This window comes from Octopus bimaculoides, chromosome Z (genome assembly GCF_046866305.1).
Source record: "Octopus bimaculoides isolate indiv1 chromosome Z, ASM4686630v1, whole genome shotgun sequence".
Classification (NCBI taxonomy): Eukaryota; Metazoa; Mollusca; class Cephalopoda; order Octopoda; family Octopodidae; genus Octopus; species Octopus bimaculoides.
In genome coordinates this window covers 9930444-9952943 of record NC_142944.1, presented here as the reverse complement: position 1 = coordinate 9952943, position 22500 = coordinate 9930444, and the positions used below count along the sequence as shown (strand labels likewise).

Genomic DNA, 22500 nt, shown 5'->3' with positions numbered 1-22500 from the left:
AAAAAAACTCTCGGTAAAATAAATACTGAGATTGGTATCATTTGCATATTAGAAGGCAGTGGTGAGGTTTTGGTTTTTTTTTGTTTAATCTCAGATGAGACCTCATCACATAGCCCTATCTTCAAAAGCCTTCCAATAATGATCATTCCATCATTTTAATATATACTGGGAAAGCACACACACACACACACACACACACACACACATACACACATGATGGGCTTCTTTTCAGTTTCTGTCTACCAAATCCACTCACAAGGCTTTGCTTGGCCTGAGGTTATAGTAGAAGAGACTGAACCCAGAACCATGTGGTTTGGAAGCAAGCTTCTTATTACACAGCCACACCTGCGTCTAATTAAACTTTAATATTTAGCACATTATTTAAATATCCTCAAAACCATGTCAAAGATACAGAACAAAATATTTTCTCCAATTATGAAAACGAACGACCAATGGTGCAACATAGCAATTGTGTAAAGTTTGCAATGAACCATAGGTGATACATGTAGCAGTTAATGTGTTAAAATAGCAGAATGTGACTTCAGGGAGTTCATGGGTGCTTTATATATGACATCAGCAGCTTTGACTGCAATCAACCATGAAGAGATACCCTCACTGGCTCATAGAAAGAGTTATGGTGAGAATCAGATAACCAAAAATTATTTAGAGCATGCAAGAGTCAGAAAGTACTTACCAAATACCATTGTTTTGGGTAGAAGGGATCTGTGGGTTCAGGCAACATGTTGAAGCGTTTATCAACAGTCCTTAATTTTGGTGATAGCTGAGGATAAACTTGTACGCTTCCTTCTTGTTGGATAAGCTTTGAAAGTGGTTTGAAACCACGCTTTTGTCTCACATAACCACTCTGTTGTACAGCGAATTTTACCTAAAACAAACAAAAATTAACATTAAAAAATGAAATCAGAGATTTTTTTTTTTTTTAAAGAAAATATTCTTTTATTCTTTTACTTGTTTCAGTCATTTGACTGCAGCCATGCTGGAGCACTGCCATAAAAGGTTTTAGTTGAACAAATTGACCCCCTGACTTACATCTTAAGTCTGGTACTTATCCTATTGGTCTCTCCTACCAAACTACTACATTATGGGAACAAACTCACCAGCACCAGTTGTCAAATGATGATGGGGGAGAAACACAAACACATACACACACACACACACACACATACACACATATGTATATACATACACATACACACACATATACATACATATATATATTCACACACATATACATACATATGTATGTACAAACATATTCATACACACGCACAAATATACACATACACACACACACACACATACACTCACACATATATGCATGTATACATATATATATATATGTGATAGGCTTCTTTCAGTTTCCATCTACCAAACCCACTCACAAGCCTTTGGTTGGCTTGAAGCTATAGTAGAAAACACTTGTCCCAGGTGCCACACAGTGAGACTGAACCCAAAACCACGTGGCTGGGAAGCAAGCTTCTTACCTAAAAGCCATGCCTGCACCTATAATCCTACTTGCTTATATTCATGCGCAAACACAGACAAGTAAGGTAATGTAGGTAAGATGTTTGATAGTTCCGTTCTACATTCATTTATATACATTATAAATGTTACACCCATCATTTTCTATCTATCTCTTTCATCTAGGAAACCCTGCATAGCTATATTTTACAAGGTTTTTGGTGATTTTTATTATAATATTTTTCATCACTTCACCGATCAATACATACAGTTTTTAAATACTTATTAGAAGTAGTATTAGTTCCAAACGGCAATATTTATCTCCAATTAAAAGTGAATGTGGTATTAGAATACAAAATATTGAGGAAGTTATCATCAGAGAAACTCTTATATGGACTCTTGGTGTATAAAAGCATTCTTGTTTACATAGAGAGCAGGAGACAAATCTCCACCAAAGCGTTGCTTGCTGGCGATGTAAACAAGAGTGCTTATATGCCCCAAAAGCCATATGATAGGTTCTCTCAGGGTAAATATTGCAGTATTATAACACATCTACTTTTAAGTGAAGATATACATGTATATACATACATATATACATACATATACACACACACACACACACACACACATATATATATACACACATATATATGTTTATATATATTCATGTACATAAGTACATACCTACATACTTATATTCATATATATATACATATATATATAGATACATATATATATGTTTATATAAATTCATGTACATATGTACGTACCTACATACTTATATTCATATATATATATACACACACACACACATATATATGTTTATATGCATTCATGTACATATGTACATACCTACATACTTATATTCATATATATATATATATAATGCCACTAATACTGGCCACTAATATTATTGGTATTATTAACTACTTATATATTTACTGCTAATGATGATAATAATGATAATAATAATAATAATAATAATAATAATAATAATAATAATAATAATAATAATAATATCTATATTATTCAAATATTTACTCATTCATATATATTTATATATATATATATATATATATATATATATATATCAAAAGATTGTGTTATAATTTTATTCCACAGCCATACCAACAATCCAATAATACTAACCCACATATACAAAAACAGCCACACCAACAATCCAACATACCTCCATCGCATAGTAGCTTGTGTGTGTGTGTGTGTAGATAGAGAAAGAAAGAGAGAGAGAGACATATACACGTATATAAATATATAATGCGTACATACACACACACATACATATATATCTACATGTATACATAAACATGCATTTATGTACATATATATATATATCTATATATAACTGCATGTATATTGAGAGAGAGAGAGAGAGAGAGAGAGAGAGAGAGGAAGTGAGAGAAGTGTGAAGTGATATATGAAATGCCAACTTTATGTATACATGACAATTTTGAAAAATAAAAGTGTGTGGTGAACAAATATATCGAAAAATACATTGTCAAAAGAGAAAGGACTGAATCTAATGTATCACAATATTAATTTAATTCAACAAATAATGCTATGCAGCTTAAATGAATTGTCTTAGTTCACCAATTATTGTTTAGAGAACAATGTCTTATCTTGGAAGTATCTTTTGTTTCCAAAGCTAAAAAAAAAATTGAATCTGTTCTTTTATGGCTTGCTTTCCTCAAATTCGCCGAAGAATAACAAAACTGGTTTCCTTAGCAACTAAAAGTAACACAATTTAATTCCCAGTGTTTTCTTAATTATAATAAAACTAACAAAATATTAAGGAATTTGTACTGGCAAATGCATTTGTTCTCCAAGAAATATTGATGCCAATGATGGCAATGTTGATAAGGATGGTAAAACAAGTACATAGAGAATTGGCTACACACTACAGAATTTTGTGTGTGTGTGTGTGTGTGTGTGTGTGTGTGTGTGTGTGTGTGCACGTGTGTGTGTGTGTGTGCGTGTGTGTGTGTGTGTGTTACTGTTTTATTAACGTAAGATCAACAGAAAAAATGTGCTCCATCATGTGAGAGATAAATAGAATTAAATGTAAATGGTATAAAGTTGTGAGCTACCAACAGTTTCTTGCTGTGAATGCAAGGTAGTCTAGGTAGGTTTTTCATAACATGCCTTGTATCTCCAAGCAATCTTCTGGCTCTGAGTAGAACAGACCATGTGCTCAGAACCTCTAGATTAGTCGGAGGCAAAGTATGTTCTAAAAACCTGCCTCGGTTTGTGCCTTCATAGCAAGAAAATGTTAGCTCATATTTTTATGCTATTTACATTTAATGATATACATGTATGTGTATGATAAGAAGTTTTAATAAATAATATTTCTTCCAATTTCTGACTACCTTCTTTTATTAATATATAAAATCTGTAAGCTACTATGGACACACTATACTATATAGTGGGTCTCAGAGAAAATAGCCAAGACTTTTGGTATTATGAAGTTGATTACTTCAATCTCAGTGGTATTACATTCTTAGTTCAAATTCTGGTGTCAATGAAATAGGTGCTAGTCAATCATTGGGATTGAAGTAATCAATTTACCCCTCCCTGAAATTGCTGGCATTGAGCAAAAATTAATATCTATGTAGAAATGCCACCCTCTATCACTACCATCATTTCAGCAAGTTTACTCATGGTTCACTGGGTGTGCTGTAGTTTCACATCACCGATCAATGCATTATTATTATTATTATTATTATTATTACTATTATTATTATTTTGTCATCTTCTCTGTGATACACAGCAGCTCCACATCAGTCCTTATTACTTTGTTCCAAGTGTTCATCAGTCTCTCTGTCTTCCACAGAATTCACTAACTTGGTGTAGACTGCACTTCCTCATGCAGTAATGATCCTCCAAGACATCACGATTCCATACCAGCACAGCCCCCACCCTTGCACATTACCTCTGCCTCCCCCTTATACCCAGTTTCCCTTTCAGTTCATTTCTACCCTGGTCTTCATGCACACTGACATTGCTCATCCATCACATCCTTCATAATTCTTCTGCTTTCAAAGCCCATTTCATACACACACATATCTTCTTCCCCTTCTCCTTCTCCTTCTTCTTCTGCCTCTTCCCCTTCTTCTTCTTCTTCCGCCTCTTCTTCTTCTTCCGCCTCTTCTTCTTCTTCTGCCTCTTCTTCTTCTGCCTCTTCTTCTTCTTCTTCTGCCTCTTCTTCTTCTTCTTCTGCCTCTTCTTCTTCTTCTTCTTCTTCTTCTTCTGCCTCTTCTTCTTCTTCTGCCTCTTCTTCTTCTGCCTCTTCTTCTTCTTCTTCTTCTTCTTCTGCCTCTTCTGCTTCTTCCTCTTCTTCTTCTTCTTCTCCTGCCTCTTCTTCTTCTTCTGCTTCTTCTTCTTCTTCTTCCTGCCTCTTCTTCTTCTTCTGCTTCTTCTTCTTCTTCTTCTTCTTCTTCTTCTTCTTCTGCCTCTTCTTCTTCTTCTTCTGCCTCTTCTTCTTCTGCCTCTTCTTCTTCTTCTGCCTCTTCTTCTTCTTCTGCCTCTACTTCTTCTTCTGCCTCTTCTTCTTCTTCTGCCTCTTCTTCTTCTTCTGCCTCTTCCCCTTCTTCTGCCTCTTCTTCTTCTTCTTCTCCTGCCTCTTCTTCTTCTGCTTCTTCTTCTTCTTCTTCTTCTTCTTCTTCTGCCTCTTCTTCTTCTTCTTCTGCCTCTTCTTCTTCTTCTTCTGCCTCTTCTTCTTCTTCTTCTGCCTCTTCTTCTTCTTCTGCCTCTTCTTCTTCTTCTGCCTCTTCTTCTTCTTCTGCCTCTTCTTCTTCTTCTGCCTCTTCCCCTTCTTCTGCCTCTTCTTCCTCTTCCTCTTCTTCTGCCTCCTCTTCTGCCTCTTCTTCTTCCTCTTCTTCTTCTTCTTCTGCCTCTTCTTCTTCTTCTTCTGCCTCTTCTTCTTCTTCTGCCTCTTCTTCTTCTTCTGCCTCTTCTTCTTCTTCTGCCTCTTCCCCTTCTTCTGCCTCTTCTTCTTCCTCTTCCCCTTCTTCTGCCTCCTCTTCTGCCTCTTCTTCTTCCTCTTCTTCTTCTTCTTCTGCCTCTTCTTCTTCTTCTGCCTCTTCTTCTTCTGCCTCTTCTTCCCTCTTCTGCCTCTTCTTCTTCTTCTGCCTCTTCTGCTTCTTCCTCTTCTTCTTCTTCTTCCTCTACTTCTTCTTTTTCTTCTTCTTCTTCTTCATCGCAGTTTCTGGAGTCCAAGAAAGACGATTCCCTAATTTCTTGCTGAGCAACCTACTACAGATGATTTGTTTAAATTGATCAAATGTTTGTGTTGTACATTTGATCACTCCCACCATCAAATCGAAATTGCATGCATAGGTGCACATGTGTCAAAGTGATCACAGAATAATGTGAAATGAAGTGTTTTGCTCAAGACTACCCACTCTGGATATTGAAACCACGATCACGAGTGCAACACTCTATCCACTAAGGCATGTGCCATATCTCTCTCTCTATCTATCTATCTAACTCTCTCTCTCTCTCTCTATCTATCTATCTATCTCTCTTTCTCAGTAGATAGATAGATAGATACATACAAACATACATACATACATACATACATGCATGCATAGTCAAACAGACAGACAGATGGATGGGTTGGTAGATAGGTAGATAGATTAGTTAGTAAGGCGGTGAGCTGGCAGAAATGTTAGCACACTGGGCGAAATGCTTAGTGGTATTTCGTCTGCCGCTACATTCTGAGTTCAAATTCCACTGAGGTCGACTTTGCCTTTCATCCTTTCGGGGTCGATAAATTAAGTACAAGTTGTGCAATGGGGTCGATATAATTGACCTAATCCATTTGTCTGTCCTTGTTTATCTCCTCTATGTTTAGCCCCTCGTGGGCAATAAAGAAATAAGATAGATAGATAGATAGATAGATAGATAGATAGGGAGGTAGATAGGTAGATAGATAGATAGATATAAATATATATATACATATATGAATATAGATTCATAATGGGATATGTATATATATATTCATACACACATATATGCATACATTCACACATAACATTGTTTGAAAACATTTCATGATTAACATAGATATATATACATATACATTTGTGATGAGTTAAATTTTGAAAAATTTTGCTTGTTTTTTTTTTTAACTTCTTTGTTATTTTGCCTTCAGGTCTCAAACATTTTGCTTCATCAAACATGAAGATTAAAGGAAAAGTAAAACAAACAAGTGACATGACATGTATTCACATGAGATCTTATGATAAACACATGGCATGCGCAGCTGTTGTAAAATTGCACTCAAGCTTTAATTACATGTTGGGGAGTAATTACAACATGACAATAAAATAAATATCTTTATGGCTTAAACTCAAATATTATACTTTGAAACACCACACAGAAACAAATTATGTGAGTGTTTATATATATATATATATATATACACCTGCTTATTGTTTATACACCTGTTTTCATGTTTTGTTTTTCTGTAAATTTCAACTGTGTGTGTGTGTGTGTGTGTGTGTGTGCGTGCGTGCGTGCGTGCGTGCGTGCGTGCGTGCGTGCGTGCGTGCGTGCGTGCGTGCGTGCGTGCGTGTGTGCGTGCGTGCGTGTGTGTGTGTGTGTTCTTTTAGTTGTTTCAGTCATTGGACTGCAGCCATGCAGGAGCACTGCCTTGGATGGGTTTTAGTTGAACAGATTGACCCCAGGACTTATTTTAAAAGTCTAGTACTTATTTTATTAGTCACTTTTGCTGAACTGCTAAGTTACAGTGTAACATATATATACATAAACACACATATACGGTGGGCTTCTTCCAGTTTCCATCTACCAAATCTACTCACAAAGCTTTGGTCGGCCTGCGGCTACAGCAGAAGGCACTTATCTAAGGTGTCACACAGTGGGACTGAACTCAGAACTGTGTGGTTGAGAAGCAAGCTTCAAACCACACAGCCATGCCTTTGCCTCTCTCTCTCTCTCTCTCTCTCTCTCTCTCTCTCTCTCTCTCTCTCTCTCTCTCTCTCTCTGTATATATATGTGTGTGTGTGTGTATGTGTGTGTGCTTATGTGGTAAGAAGTTGGTTCTGGATTCAGTCCCACTGTGGTGCACTTTGGGCAAGTGTCTTTTACTATAGCCTCAGGACAACCAAAACTTTGTGAATGGATTTGGTAGAAGGAAACTGAAAGAAGCCTGTCATATATTATCGAAATAAAAAGGCAAAGAGACAAAGAAAGACTTTAACAATGCATTTAACAATGCATTACAATTGTTTCTGTACCAACATTGTTTTCAATGTTTTCACACAAAAGTTCCAAATGAAAATTTACATAATACTTGCTGTTTTAAACATTAAAGTGACACTTCTTCAGATCTGTATCAAAGATGCACTCTTGTATAATGCATCTTCTGGACTTTGTGTTTTGTTTTAGAAATAATACATTTCTAAATCTCTCAGAGAGATTTATGCAGTAGTGATACGATGAAGTAGTTGTATGCTGTCAACTTAATGTGACAGTCCCCTGAAGGGAATAATACTACTGTTGGTTAGACCTAAGAAGCTGCACCGCTTCTTGTCAGCCTTGACACATTTCCTGTGTCCTTATGTTTACAAGGGGGAGACAAGTACCTCCACCCAGCCAAGCCTGCATCCAGAGACATGTTTCTGAGTCTTTACTGAGTCCAGAATGATGACAAGCAGTGGTGTAGTTTCCTAGGTCTAACCAACAGTAGTATTATTCCCTTCAGGGGACTGTCACATTAAGTTGACAGCATACAGCTATTTGTGTTTTGTGTTAAGCAAAACACAAAGTCTAGTTATTTCCTTCACATTTGAGATGACATTAAGCTGTGTCTCCCCGTTTTCAGATCAGTATTCACAGTGATATCATACAAAACAAATTTTTTATTGTAGTTTACCTAAAAGTCAAAAGTAACATATTGACATTGATTTCATTATTATGATTATAACAAAACATCTAACTCTATTCAGTTATATACACAGAAACGTGTATGCGTGTATCTGTATGCTTCCTTGTCATGATGCTTATAAACAAGTGTCATCATTGTCATACAAGTGATGTTGTTTGTTTCCAGTCTTCTGTACAAAACATATCCGGCCATTGGGAGATAATATCCTGCTTGGATGCAGGTGAAGACTGGTGACAAGAAGTGCATTTGTCCTTAGAAAAATCTCTCTTAATTAATTTCATTTGACTAATGCAAGCGTGGAAAAAATATCAATTAAAATGATGATGATATGTATCTAATACATATAAAGTACAAATATCCCTTAATATAGATATTCTTTTATTCTTCTCTGAAGATGGCATAATAGGTTCTTATACAGAAATCTTTGTTCACTGAGATATGCACCATATGTGCAGTAATTCTAGAAACAGCTGTATGAGACTTTATGCCCAACTTCTAACTCCTTTACTTATATGATAATTTGTACACCAACAACTCCATCAAAACAACTCTTCAATTATGTTTGAATTATAAATTCCATGTTTTGATATGATGCCACATATTTTTCCTGTCCTTTCTTTCTTTCTAATATACATATTTATACACACACATATACACATATGCATGCACACACAACATATATGCATATGTATGTGTGTGTATGTGTATGAGAGTGAATGTATGTGCATAAATATGTATACAGGTACAATGGTAAGTCATTATTTATCCATAATCAACTTATTAATTTTGTTTTATATAACTAGAGTGATAATTAGTTGTATGCCCACAACATATTGTTTCTTTCTAGTCACTATTAAGCAAGTTTGAACATGCAGCACCAATTAAGCTATCGCAACAATTTCCATTAATCATTGTTACTCTTGTTTCTGAATGTTCTAAAGAAAACCCAGCATTCAATCATACATTTTCTTTATTCATTTAATTTTTCTTAAAATATTAGAGTTATTAAAAGTTCATGTTCGTCATTTTTTTAAATATGATGTAATCTTAGTTCTCAATATTGTTGTTCTATTTCAACACAAGGCTCTTTATGTCCTCAAGTAATATACGATTTGCAGCTGGAAAATGAATTGATCCAAAGACAACAGACAAAAAAATAAAACAAAAATACATAAAAGAAAAATGATCACTAAACACTGCTCTTCTTTCAAACAGACAGAAACAATTGCCATGGCCTGCGTTGTTGTAATAATGATTTTTAATTTGGGCACAAGGTCAGTAATTTCGAGTTGAAGTATAAATAAAAGCAATTTAATTGACATTTCAAGTACAAGTCTGACATTCAGTGACTAGAGAGACCCAGGCATAAGGATGTGTGTGTGCGTGTGTGTGTGTGTGTGTGTGTGTGCACAGTTGCATTTCCTATTAATCTTTTATCTTTTACTTGTACTGGTCATTGGACTGTGGCCATGCTGGAACACTGCCTTGAAGGGTTTTAGTTGAATAGATCAAGTGCAGTATTTATTTATTTTTTACCCATTAGTTTGGTACTTAGTTTATTGGTCTTATAGGAAATTGGTTATACACCATTAGGTGTACACCTGCTTTCCTATATTAAATTCTAAATAAACAACGTAACGCTGACTCCGAACTATCAACACAACAATATTTATTTATGGTGAAAATAGGCAGCAGTTATTTGTGAAGCTCTGGTGCTGACATGTTAGAGAGCTCCACTGTTGGACGTCTGCCATCATCGCCGGCTGGCGAGAAAAGAGAAAGAATCAGGGCGCCAAACTTGGATATTGATGACTACGCATGCGCACGAGACAAGGCGTTACTACAGTCTCTTTCGGGAAACTGCTAAAGTATGAGGGTGTAAACAAACCAACACTAGTTGTCAATCGGTGATGCTTGTAGTAGTGGTGTACAAACATATCATAAACATAGAAACACACTCAAACACACACACAGAATCTGCCAAAACAAAAAATGTATACACACTTCAGGAAAGGCAAAATCCATGTCATCATCATCATCATCATTTAACGTCCGCTTTCCATACTGGCATGTGGGTTGGATGGTTTGACTGAGGTCTGAAGAGGCAGTGGCTGCACCAGGCTCCATTCTGATCTGGCAATGTTTCTACAGCTGGATGCCCTTCCTAACGTCAACCACTCCGAGAGTATAGCGGGTGCTTTTTACGTGCCACTGACACAGGATCCAGTCAGGCGGGCCTGGCATCGATCATGTAGAGATAGTGCTTCTTACATGCCATTGGCACAGGAGCCAGTCAGGGGGTACTGGCATCAGCCATGTTCAGACGGTGCTTTTTACATGCCACCGGCACAAGAGCCAGTCGGTGGGTACTGGCATCGGCCACATTCAGTTGGTGCTTTTTATATGCCACTGGCACGGGAGCCAGTCAGGCAGACTTGGCATCGACAAATATTTTAATTCAGTTTTATCACAATTTATTCAGTGTTATCGAAATTCAATAAAGCATTGAAAGAGGTATCTATATTTATAGAGCTATTTATACAAGCTAAATATTTATACAGATTTTTCTATTCCTGATGTGTGTATACATTCTGTTGGCAGACTCTGTATATACATGTATGTATGTGTGTGAGTGAGTTCATATTTCCCCACATCTTCACATTTATTCACTGACTGACAATACAGGTGGTGTCCTTTATTAGCAGTCAATCACAAAATCATTATCTTTTCATACGTTTCAATCATTTGACTGCGGCCATGCTGGGGCCTCACACTGGAGAATTATTTTTAGTCAAATGGATTGACACCAGCACCGGTACTTATTCTGTCAATCTCTTTTATCAATCCACTCAGTTACGAGGACATAAACACACGAGTACCAGTTGTCAAGCAGTGGTGGTGGATAAGCACAAAGACACACAAACATAGATGTATATATGACAGGCTTCTTTCAGTTTCCATCTGCCAAATTCACTCACAAGGCTTTGGTTGGCCCAAGGTTAAAGAAGACACTTGCCCAATGCACCATGCAGTGGGACTGAACCTGGAACAATGTGGTTGGGAAGCAAGCTTCTTACCACACAGCCATGCCTGCACCTGTCCAAGTTTCTGGATACATCTTGACATGCGGCATGATCATTGTAAACAAAAGGCTTAGTTGAATGGTAGTAGTAGTAGAGGGAAATATATTTTGGGGCCTTTGATTTTAATTTCATCGTTACTATTGATATTTAATTCACTTTGTTATTTATTTTTATGATTTTAATTTTCATTCATTCTTTATTCAATTAATTTTTTCCTTCAAAAATAAAACAATTTTAAAAATAATTTGGTCAATCCCTTTTCTATGTAGAAAGATTTTGATTGGCATGCATTTTTTATGGCTGTTCAATGTTACTATTGTTTTTAACCCTAGGAAAAGCCTCCTCCAGCTGGTTATCAATGCAATATGCACCCGGTATATATTGCAAGCAAGGGAGCAAACTCCTACCATCTTCTAGCAGATAATAGGATCTCCAGACTGAACAGTTTGGGTTAAATGTGCCCATCGCCAGTGGTAAACACCCAGCTGCTAGAGATAGCAGGAATTCACTCCAGCTCACAATATATATAGAAGGCCAAACAACAATCAGTCACTGATCTAGCAACAAGCAAAGCAACTAGTTAGAAAATCTCTATAAGAGATGAAAGTAGTGACTATACCGAGAAGTAATGTTTATCACCACTTAAACATGACTGTTTGATGTTGGCAATAAACATTACTTCTCAGTATACTTACTACTTTTATCTCTTACAGAGATTTTCTAGCAATCCCTGTCTATAAACTAACTCAAAATGCAAACATTCATAAGGATTGTTAAAGTGTTAAACAAAAGAAGATGGTGAAATCTCCTCCAGGATGGGTTACTATCCCATCTTAGATAACTTTTTTAATTTTGGTGTATAGAAAATTCTTTTTGACAGATTCTGGCTGGAATCAAACGTCAATCACCTGTAGACACAGCGAAAGTATTTGCAGTTGATTTGATCTCTTGATATGCAATTTGGTTTCCATGCCTATCTGGCATTTTACTATTTCTCTCTCTCTCTCTGTGGTTGTGTGGTAAGAAGCTTGCTTCCTAATCACATGGTTCTGGGTTCAGTCCCCCTGTATGGCACCTTAGGTAAGTGTCTTTTACTATACCCTTGGGCTGACCAAAGCTTTGTGTCTGTATTTGGTAGACGGAAACTGAAAGAAACCAGTCATATATATATATATATTTTTATATACATATATATATATATATATATGTATGTGCATGTATGTGTTTGGGTCTGTGTTCCCCACCACCACATGGCAACTAGTGCTGGTGTGTTTACATCCCTGTAACTTAGCAGTTCAGCAACCAAGACTGATAAAGTAAGTACCAGGCTTTAAAAAAAATAAGTACTTGGGGGTTAATTCATTCGACTATAAGTTTTCTAAGGTAGTATCCCAGCATGGCCACAGTCCAATGACTGAAACAAGTAAAAGATAAAAGATATACTGGGATTGATTTGTTCAACTAAAACCCTTCAAGGTGGTGCCCCAGCATGGCCACAGTGCAATGACTGAAACAAGTAAAAGATAAAAGATATACTGGGATTGATTTGTTCAACTAAAACCCTTCAAGGTAGTGCCCCAGCATGGCCACAGTCCAATGACTGAAACAAGTAAAAGATAAAAGATATACTGGGATTGATTTGTTCAACTAAAACCCTTCAAGGTGGTACCCCAGCATGGCCACAGTGCAATGACTGGAACAAGTAAAAGATAAAAGATATACTGGGATTGATTTGTTCAACTAAAACCCTTCAAGGTGGTGCCCCAGCATGGCCACAGTGCAATGACTGAAACAAGTAAAAGATAAAAGATATACTGGGATTGATTTGTTCAACTAAAACCCTTCAAGGTGGTGCCCCAGCATGGCCACAGTGCAATGACTGAAACAAGTAAAAGATAAAAGATATACTGGGATTGATTTGTTCAACTAAAACCCTTCAAGGTAGTGCCCCAGCATGGCCACAGTCCAATGACTGAAACAAGTAAAAGATAAAAGATATACTGGGATTGATTTGTTCAACTAAAACCCTTCAAGGTGGTACCCCAGCATGGCCACAGTGCAATGACTGGAACAAGTAAAAGATAAAAGATATACTGGGATTGATTTGTTCAACTAAAACCCTTCAAGGTGGTGCCCCAGCATGGCCACAGTGCAATGACTGAAACAAGTAAAAGATAAAAGATATACTGGGATTGATTTGTTCAACTAAAACCCTTCAAGGTGGTACCCCAGCATGGCCACAGTGCAATGACTGGAACAAGTAAAAGATAAAAGATATACTGGGATTGATTTGTTCAACTAAAACCCTTCAAGGTGGTGCCCCAGCATGGCCACAGTGCAATGACTGAAACAAGTAAAAGATAAAAGATATACTGGGATTGATTTGTTCAACTAAAACCCTTCAAGGTGGTGCCCCAGCATGGCCACAGTCCAATGCCTGAAAGAAGTAAAAGATAAAAGATATACTGGGATTGATTTGTTCAACTAAAACCCTTGAAGGTGGTGCCCCAGCATGACCTTAGTCTAATGACTGAAACAAGTAAAAGATAAAAGATATACTGGGATTGATTTGTTCAACTAAAACCCTTCAAGGTGGTACCCCAGCATGGCCACAGTGCAATGACTGGAACAAGTAAAAGATAAAAGATATACTGGGATTGATTTGTTCAACTAAAACCCTTCAAGGTGGTGCCCCAGCATGGCCACAGTGCAATGACTGAAACAAGTAAAAGATAAAAGATATACTGGGATTGATTTGTTCAACTAAAACCCTTCAAGGTGGTACCCCAGCATGGCCACAGTGCAATGACTGGAACAAGTAAAAGATAAAAGATATACTGGGATTGATTTGTTCAACTAAAACCCTTCAAGGTGGTGCCCCAGCATGGCCACAGTGCAATGACTGAAACAAGTAAAAGATAAAAGATATACTGGGATTGATTTGTTCAACTAAAACCCTTCAAGGTGGTGCCCCAGCATGGCCACAGTCCAATGCCTGAAACAAGTAAAAGATAAAAGATATACTGGGATTGATTTGTTCAACTAAAACCCTTGAAGGTGGTGCCCCAGCATGACCTTAGTCTAATGACTGAAACAAGTAAAAGATAAAAGATATACTGGGATTGATTTGTTCAACTAAAACCCTTCAAGGTGGTACCCCAGCATGGCCACAGTGCAATGACTGGAACAAGTAAAAGATAAAAGATATACTGGGATTGATTTGTTCAACTAAAACCCTTCAAGGTGGTGCCCCAGCATGGCCACAGTGCAATGACTGAAACAAGTAAAAGATAAAAGATATACTGGGATTGATTTGTTCAACTAAAACCCTTCAAGGTGGTACCCCAGCATGGCCACAGTGCAATGACTGGAACAAGTAAAAGATAAAAGATATACTGGGATTGATTTGTTCAACTAAAACCCTTCAAGGTGGTGCCCCAGCATGGCCACAGTGCAATGACTGAAACAAGTAAAAGATAAAAGATATACTGGGATTGATTTGTTCAACTAAAACCCTTCAAGGTGGTGCCCCAGCATGGCCACAGTCCAATGCCTGAAACAAGTAAAAGATAAAAGATATACTGGGATTGATTTGTTCAACTAAAACCCTTGAAGGTGGTGCCCCAGCATGACCTTAGTCTAATGACTGAAACAAGTAAAAGATAAAAGATATACTGGGATTGATTTGTTCAACTAAAACCCTTCAAGGTGGTGCCCCAGCATGGCCACAGTGCAATGACTGAAACAAGTAAAAGATAAAAGATATACTGGGATTGATTTGTTCAACTAAAACCCTTCAAGGTGGTGCCCCAGCATGGCCACAGTCCAATGAGTGAAACAAGTAAAAGATAAAAGATATACTGGGATTGATTTGTTCAACTAAAACCCTTCAAGGTGGTGCCCCAGCATGGCCACAGTGCAATGACTGAAACAAGTAAAAGATAAAAGATATACTGGGATTGATTTGTTCAACTAAAACCCTTCAAGGTGGTGCCCCAGCATGGCCACAGTCCAATGAGTGAAACAAGTAAAAGATAAAAGATATACTGGGATTGATTTGTTCAACTAAAACCCTTCAAGGTGGTGCCCCAGCATGGCCACAGTGCAATGACTGAAACAAGTAAAAGATAAAAGATATACTGGGATTGATTTGTTCAACTAAAACCCTTCAAGGTGGTGCTCCAGCATGGCCACAGTCCAATGAGTGAAACAAGTAAAAGATAAAAGATATACTGGGATTGATTTGTTCAACTAAAACCCTTCAAGGTGGTGCCCCAGCATGGCCACAGTCCAATGAGTGAAACAAGTAAAAGATAAAAGATATACTGGGATTGATTTGTTCAACTAAAACCCTTCAAGGTGGTGCCCCAGCATGGCCACAGTCCAATGACTGAAACAAGTAAAAGATAAAAGATATACTGGGATTGGTTTGTTCAACTAAAACCCTTCAAGGTGGTGCCCCAGCATGGCCACAGTCCAATGACTGAAAGAAGTAAAAGATAAAAGATATACTGGGATTGATTTGTTCAACAAAAACCCTTCAAGGTGGTGCCCCAGCATGGCCACAGTACAATGACTGAAACAAGTAAAAGATAAAAGATATACTGGGATTGATTTGTTCAACTAAAACCCTTCAAGGTGGTGCCCCAGCATGGCCACAGTCCAATGACTGAAACAAGTAAAAGATAAAAGATATACTGGGATTGATTTGTTCAACTAAAACCCTTCAAGGTGGTGCCCCAGCATGGCCATAGTGCAATGAGTGAAACAAGTAAAAGATAAAAGATATACTGGGATTGATTTGTTCAACTAAAACCCTTCAAGGTGGTGCCCCAGCATGGTCACAGTCCAATGAGTGAAACAAGTAAAAGATAAAAGATATACTGGGATTGATTTGTTCAACTAAAACCCTTCAAGGTGGTGCCCCAGCATGGTCACAGTCCAATGACTGAAACAAGTAAAAGATAAAAGATATACTGGGATTGATTTGTTCAACTAAAACCCTTCAAGGTGGTGCCACAGCATGGCCACAGTCCAATGAGTGAAACAAGTAAAAGATAAAAGATATACTGGGATTGATTTGTTCAACTAAAACCCTTCAAGGTGGTGCTACAGCATGGCCACAGTCCAATGAATGAAACAGGTAAAAGATAAAAGAAAAATGTCCACACCAGCCATAAATACTGGATCAATACCAGAAGAGTACAATCACACAAATACAAGCAGCTGAACTGGGGTTCATGGAATAATGTTATTTAACAGGTTGCATAACTCAGAGATCAAGAAGTCTCTCTACAGGTTGAGCTGATACTTCTCTGCATTGAGAGGTCACAGCTGTGGGTACATGTGATTAGAATATCTCAGGAACAAATCACAGGAGAGATTCTTCAAGCCAAGCCAACTGGCATGAGACCAAGAATGAAATGGTTGGATAATAACACTAGTCTCAGTTGGTTATGCTTGGGAATCCAAGTGGAAACTATAATGATCGCTGCTCCCAATAGGACCCTATCGAGGAAGTGCCTGAGGACTCTAGCCCGACAACTGGCAAGATGACCTAGGGGTAGACCAAGGATGAGATGGTTGGATAATATCCATAGTCTTAGTAGGTCATTCTTGGGAATCCATTTAGAAAGTATAATGACAATTGTTTCTGATAGGACCCTGTGGAGGAGGAGGAAGTGCCTGAGGACTATCCCTATGTCTGGCAAGAGACCTAGAGGTAGACTAAGAATAAGATGGTCGAATGATATTCCTAGTCTCAGTTGGTTTTGCTAAGGAATCCAGATGGAAAGTCTAATGATGGTTGCACTTGATAGTCCACTATGGGGGAGATGTCTGAGGACCCTAGCCACCACAATCCTCTCAAGAATACTCTGCAGAGATAGATTAACAGATATGAGAGCTGAGCAGGTATTATGATACCTTATTCACTTAACCTAATTTTGTTTAAAATCTCCAATCTCATTAAAGTCACTATAACAACGAAGTATAACATTTGGTTCTGTTTGTAAATCTGCTTATGAAATCTAAGCTAGAAGAGGAGAAAGAAAAATATACGATTCTCTTGAATCACATATATTTCCTCATTAACTATGGAATACTTTCTACTGGTTTTAAATTGGTGCAATGAATCTATGGAAATAACATTGGTTAATGCAAACCATACCATTATTTCTGAAGGAATATACAAGGTATCAACTGACAAATTAGAGAAAAGAAATTATATAGGATGCAGGTAAATGAAGAATAATGACCACATATTGCTGTTAATGACGCAGTGATTATAAAGGTACGCTGATGTGTATTTTCGTTTAATACTATTTTGGTCTATAAAGAGCAAAATGCGAAGCAAATTAGCTATTTGCAGTCATTGAAGAAAATAAAAATCAATAATGTTAAAACTATGATTTATTTAATCATTAACAATCACATTTAATAGATTTTTGCTTTGGGTCCTTGTGGTCTATTTAAAAAGACAAATTAGAATCTCATAGGGAAAAAAGAACTGTTGTTAAATAGATGGAAGAAAGTAATAAATGTCATTTGAGCAACATTGAAATGCTAAATCAAATAATTTGATTTTATAGTTAGATAAATGTAAACAAATGACCATAGGGATAACTATATATATCACCATCATCATCATTATTGTTTAACGTCCATCTTCTATGTATGCATGAGTAGAATGGTTAACAGGATTGGCCAGGTAGAAAACCTAACCTAGGCTATTGTGTCTGTTTTGACAAGGTTTTTATGGCTGGATGCCCTTCCAAATGCCAACCATTTTACAGTGTGGACTGGATGCTTTTTACATGGCACCAGCACAGGCAAGGTCGCCAAATAACTCACAAGACAAGGAATTGTGAGAGGGGGATTAAGTCGATTAGATTGACCCCAGTGCATAACTGGTACTTAATTTATTGATCCCGAAAGGATGAAAAGCAAAGTCGACCTCGACGGAATTTGAACTCAGAACGTAACGGCAGATGAAATACCGCTAAGCATTCTGCCCGGCGTGCTAACAATTCTGCAAGCTCACCGCCTTCTAATAATAATAATAATAATAATCATCATCATCATCATCATCGTTTAACGTCCGCTTTCCATGCTAGCATGGGTTGGACGATTTGACTGAGGACTGGTGAAACCGGATGGCAACACCAGGCTCCAGTCTGATTTGGCAGAGTTTCTACAGCTGGATGCCCTTCCTAACGCCAACCACTCAGAGAGTGTAGTGGGTGCTTTTACGTGTCACCCGCACGAAAACGGCCACGCTCGAAATGGTGTCTTTTATGTGCCACCCGCACAAGCCAGTCCAGGGGCACTGGCAACGATCTCGCTCGAAAATCCTACAGGAGCCAGTCAGGCGGTACTGGCAACGGCCACGCTCAAAATGGTGCATCTCATGTGCCACCCGCACAAGAACCAGTCCAGGGGCACTGGCAACGATCTTACTTGGCTTGCCGGGTCTTCTCACGCACAGCCCATTTCCAAAGGTCTCGGTCCGTAGTCATCGCCTCGGTGAGGCCCAATGTACGAAGGTCTGAGTTCTGAGTTCAAATTCCGTCGAGGTCGACTTTGCTTTTCATCCTTTCGGGATCAATAAATTAAGTACCAGTTATGCACTGGGGTCAATCTAATCGACTTAATCCCCCTCTCACAATTCCTTGTCTTGTGAGTTATTTGGCGACCTTGCCTGTGCTGGTGCCATGTAAAAAGCATCCAGTCCACACTGTAATAATAATGATAATAATAATAATCAGTTCTACTATAGGCACCAGACCTGAAAGTGGTGGTAGGAGTATAGAGGATTACATCAACCTCAGTATTTCATTAGTACTTAATTTATCGACCCCAAAATGATGAAAGGCAAAGTCGACCTTGGCGGAATTTGAACTCAGAATATAACAGCAGATGAAACACCGCTAAGCATTTCGCCCGGCATGCTAACGCTTCTGCCAGCTCCCCACCTTCAACATAACATAGAATATGATAAGGCTGACTCCTTTGAAATACAGTTACAACTCATTTTTACTAGCTGAATGAACTGGAGCAACGTGAAAGGAAGTGTCTTGCTCAAGAACACAACACACTGCTGGGAATTGAACTCATCACCTCATGATTATAAACCGAATACCCCAGCCACAAAAGCCACGTGCCTTCTCTGGGAAGAACCAAAATGACTATGACAAAGTGAGGGACAAGCAAAACACAGTGTGTGGGGGGTTTTCGGAATTACAGTACAGTCCATGGGATATTGGGAGTGCAAGCAGTAGAACCTTCATCATCATCATCATCATCGTTTAACGTCCACTTTCCATGTTAGCATGGGTTGGACGATTTGACTGAGGACTGGTGAAACCGGATGGCTACACCAGGCTCCAATGTGATCTGGCAGAGTTTCTACAGCTGGATGCCCTTCCTGAGGCCAACCACTAAGAGAGTGTAGTGGGTGCTTTTACGTGTCACTGGCACGAAGGCCAGTCAAGCGATACTGGCAACGGCCATGCTCAAAAAGGTGTTTTTTTACGTGCCACCTGCACAGGAGCCAGTCCAGCGGTACTGGCAATGAACTCAGTCGAATGTCAGCCAGTCACAGCCTGTAATAGGGCTAGCCCTTTTGTATTAATATTATAGGTCCAGTCCATTAAATTGGCTTTCACAGTATTTTTTTTTTCGTCCCATTTTCACTGACAAGGCTTTGATTGAGCTGTGTAGTGGAACTGGCAATTGGTACTTAATGGTTGCAATCCTAACTTCTTAACTACTTGGTCATGCCAACATCCACACACACACACACACACACACACATACACACACACACACACACACATGCACACACAAGCACACATTTCCATACACATTCGTGTGTATTCACACATACGTCCAAACATACATACACACACATGCACAAACGCATACACTCCACATACACATCTACACTCGTCCACACAAACATTCACACATGCACAGGCTCAAATTCACATGTATTCATACACACGTCCACACACGCATACACACATCCACACATACACATCTACACTCGTCCACACAAACATTCACACATGCACACGCTCAAATTCACATGTATTCACACACACATCCACACACTCATCCGCACATACACCCACACATATACTCCACACACATACACACGTCCACACACACGAAAGTCCACACACAAATTCATACATGTACACACTCACATTCACATGTATTCATACACACAAGTACACACATATATACACACGCACAGAGTCAAATTTACACACACATATTCACATACACATTCGTATCCTTACACACATTCACCTGCATATAAATACACACACATAAACACACACAAGAGACAGAGAAGGACTGAGAAAAGCTGGTGTATAGAGGCAAACTGATAAAAGGATAGAACAGAAGAGAGAAAGATAACAATATAGAGAGACAGAGAGACAGAGAGACAGAGAGACAGAGAGATAGAGAGATAGAGAGGTAAGTAGGTAGATGGGGAAATAGAAAGAAAGAAAGATATGACTGAGAGCTTTAATGCTTATAGAGAGGGGAAGATAAAGTATTTATTACTTGCGAGTGAGAGAAAGAGGAGAAAAATGAGGAAATGGCAAAGTAGAGGGAAAAGAACACTGAGAATAATAATGCAAACAGATGGACGGACAGATAGATAGAGAGGGAAAGGGTGGAAGAGAGAGAGAGAGATAAAGGGACAGATGAATAGTGAATAGTCAGACAGATAGATAGCTAGACAGATAGAGAGGGGGAGAGAGAAAGAGGGAGAGAAAGAGAGAGAGAGAGAGATGAATAGTCAGACAGATAGATAGCTAGACAGATAGATAGCTAGACAGATAGAGAGAGAGAGGGAGAGAGAGAAAGAGAGAGAGAAAGAGATAGAGATAGAGGGACAGATGAATAGTCAGACAGATAGATAGCTAGACAGATAGAGAGAGAGAGGGAGAGAGAGAGAAAGAGATAGAAACATAAAGGGAGAGACAAATAGACAGACAGACAGTCAGATAGCTAGATAGATAGATAGATACAGAGAGAGAGAGGTAAAGAGAGAAAGAGATAGAGAGATAAAGGGACAGACGAATAGATAAGAGTTAGATAAAGAGACATATATATATATATACACACACACACACAGAGTGAGAGGGAGAGAGATAATGGGACAGATGGATAGAGAGAGAAAGAGAGAGATAAAGTGATAGATAGACAGACAGACACACAGACAGAGAGGAAGAGAAAGAGAGAAGGAATCTAAGAGGTAATGTTATGTAAGAAAAAAAGTCAATGGAAACAGAGAAGAAAAGGAAAAGAATAGTATTTCTGTGAGCATGTGTATGGGTAGAAGATAAATGGAATGGATGGAGAGACAGATTAATAAATAAATGGATGCATGAACAGAGAAATGGACAGAAAGAGAGAGAGAGAGAGAGTCAGATAACCGGGTAGATGAATGGATAGATAGATGGTAGATGGATAGAGACACAAGCAAACAGATGGATAGATGTATGGTAGATAGATAGAGTCACAAATCTATCTATCTGATGGATGGACAAATGGACAGTCAGGCTGACTAGAAGAAAATAGAGAAATAAAGAAGACAAAGAAACAAAAGTGAGACAGAGCTGAAAGAGTAGACAGACAGGTAGAATGATAGAGAGAGACAGATGGACATGGAGAAAGATGTCAACAGATAGATGGATAGGCAAAAATATAAACAGACAGAAAGAGAAGGAAGATAGATAGATACAATCTACAGTAATCCCTCAACTATCGCGGGAGCTACGTTCCAAACCCGGCCGAAATAGGTGAAAATCCACAAAGTAGAAACAGTATTGTACTGTATATCTTTTTTTTTTAATTATTTTTATAATTTGTATATATTTATTTTATTATAAATGCAAAACAACACCATGGAGGAATCAACGTAAATAATAAATAATAAACTGCAATAGGTGAACTACGATATATCGAGGGATTATTGTATACACAAACAAA

General features: G+C 38.1%; 1 protein-coding gene across 2 annotated transcripts in view; it reads right to left on the bottom strand.

The window, feature by feature from the left end:
• LOC106876825 (neuroendocrine convertase 2) overlaps positions 1 to 22500 on the bottom strand; it is a 172389-nt gene that overhangs the window by 76534 nt on the left and 73355 nt on the right. For both annotated transcript variants that reach the window (XM_089365493.1, XM_089365492.1), the window contains exon 3: positions 695 to 886. In XM_089365493.1, the coding sequence (XP_089221619.1) occupies positions 695 to 886 (192 nt within the window). The remainder of the gene's footprint in view (positions 1 to 694; positions 887 to 22500) is intronic.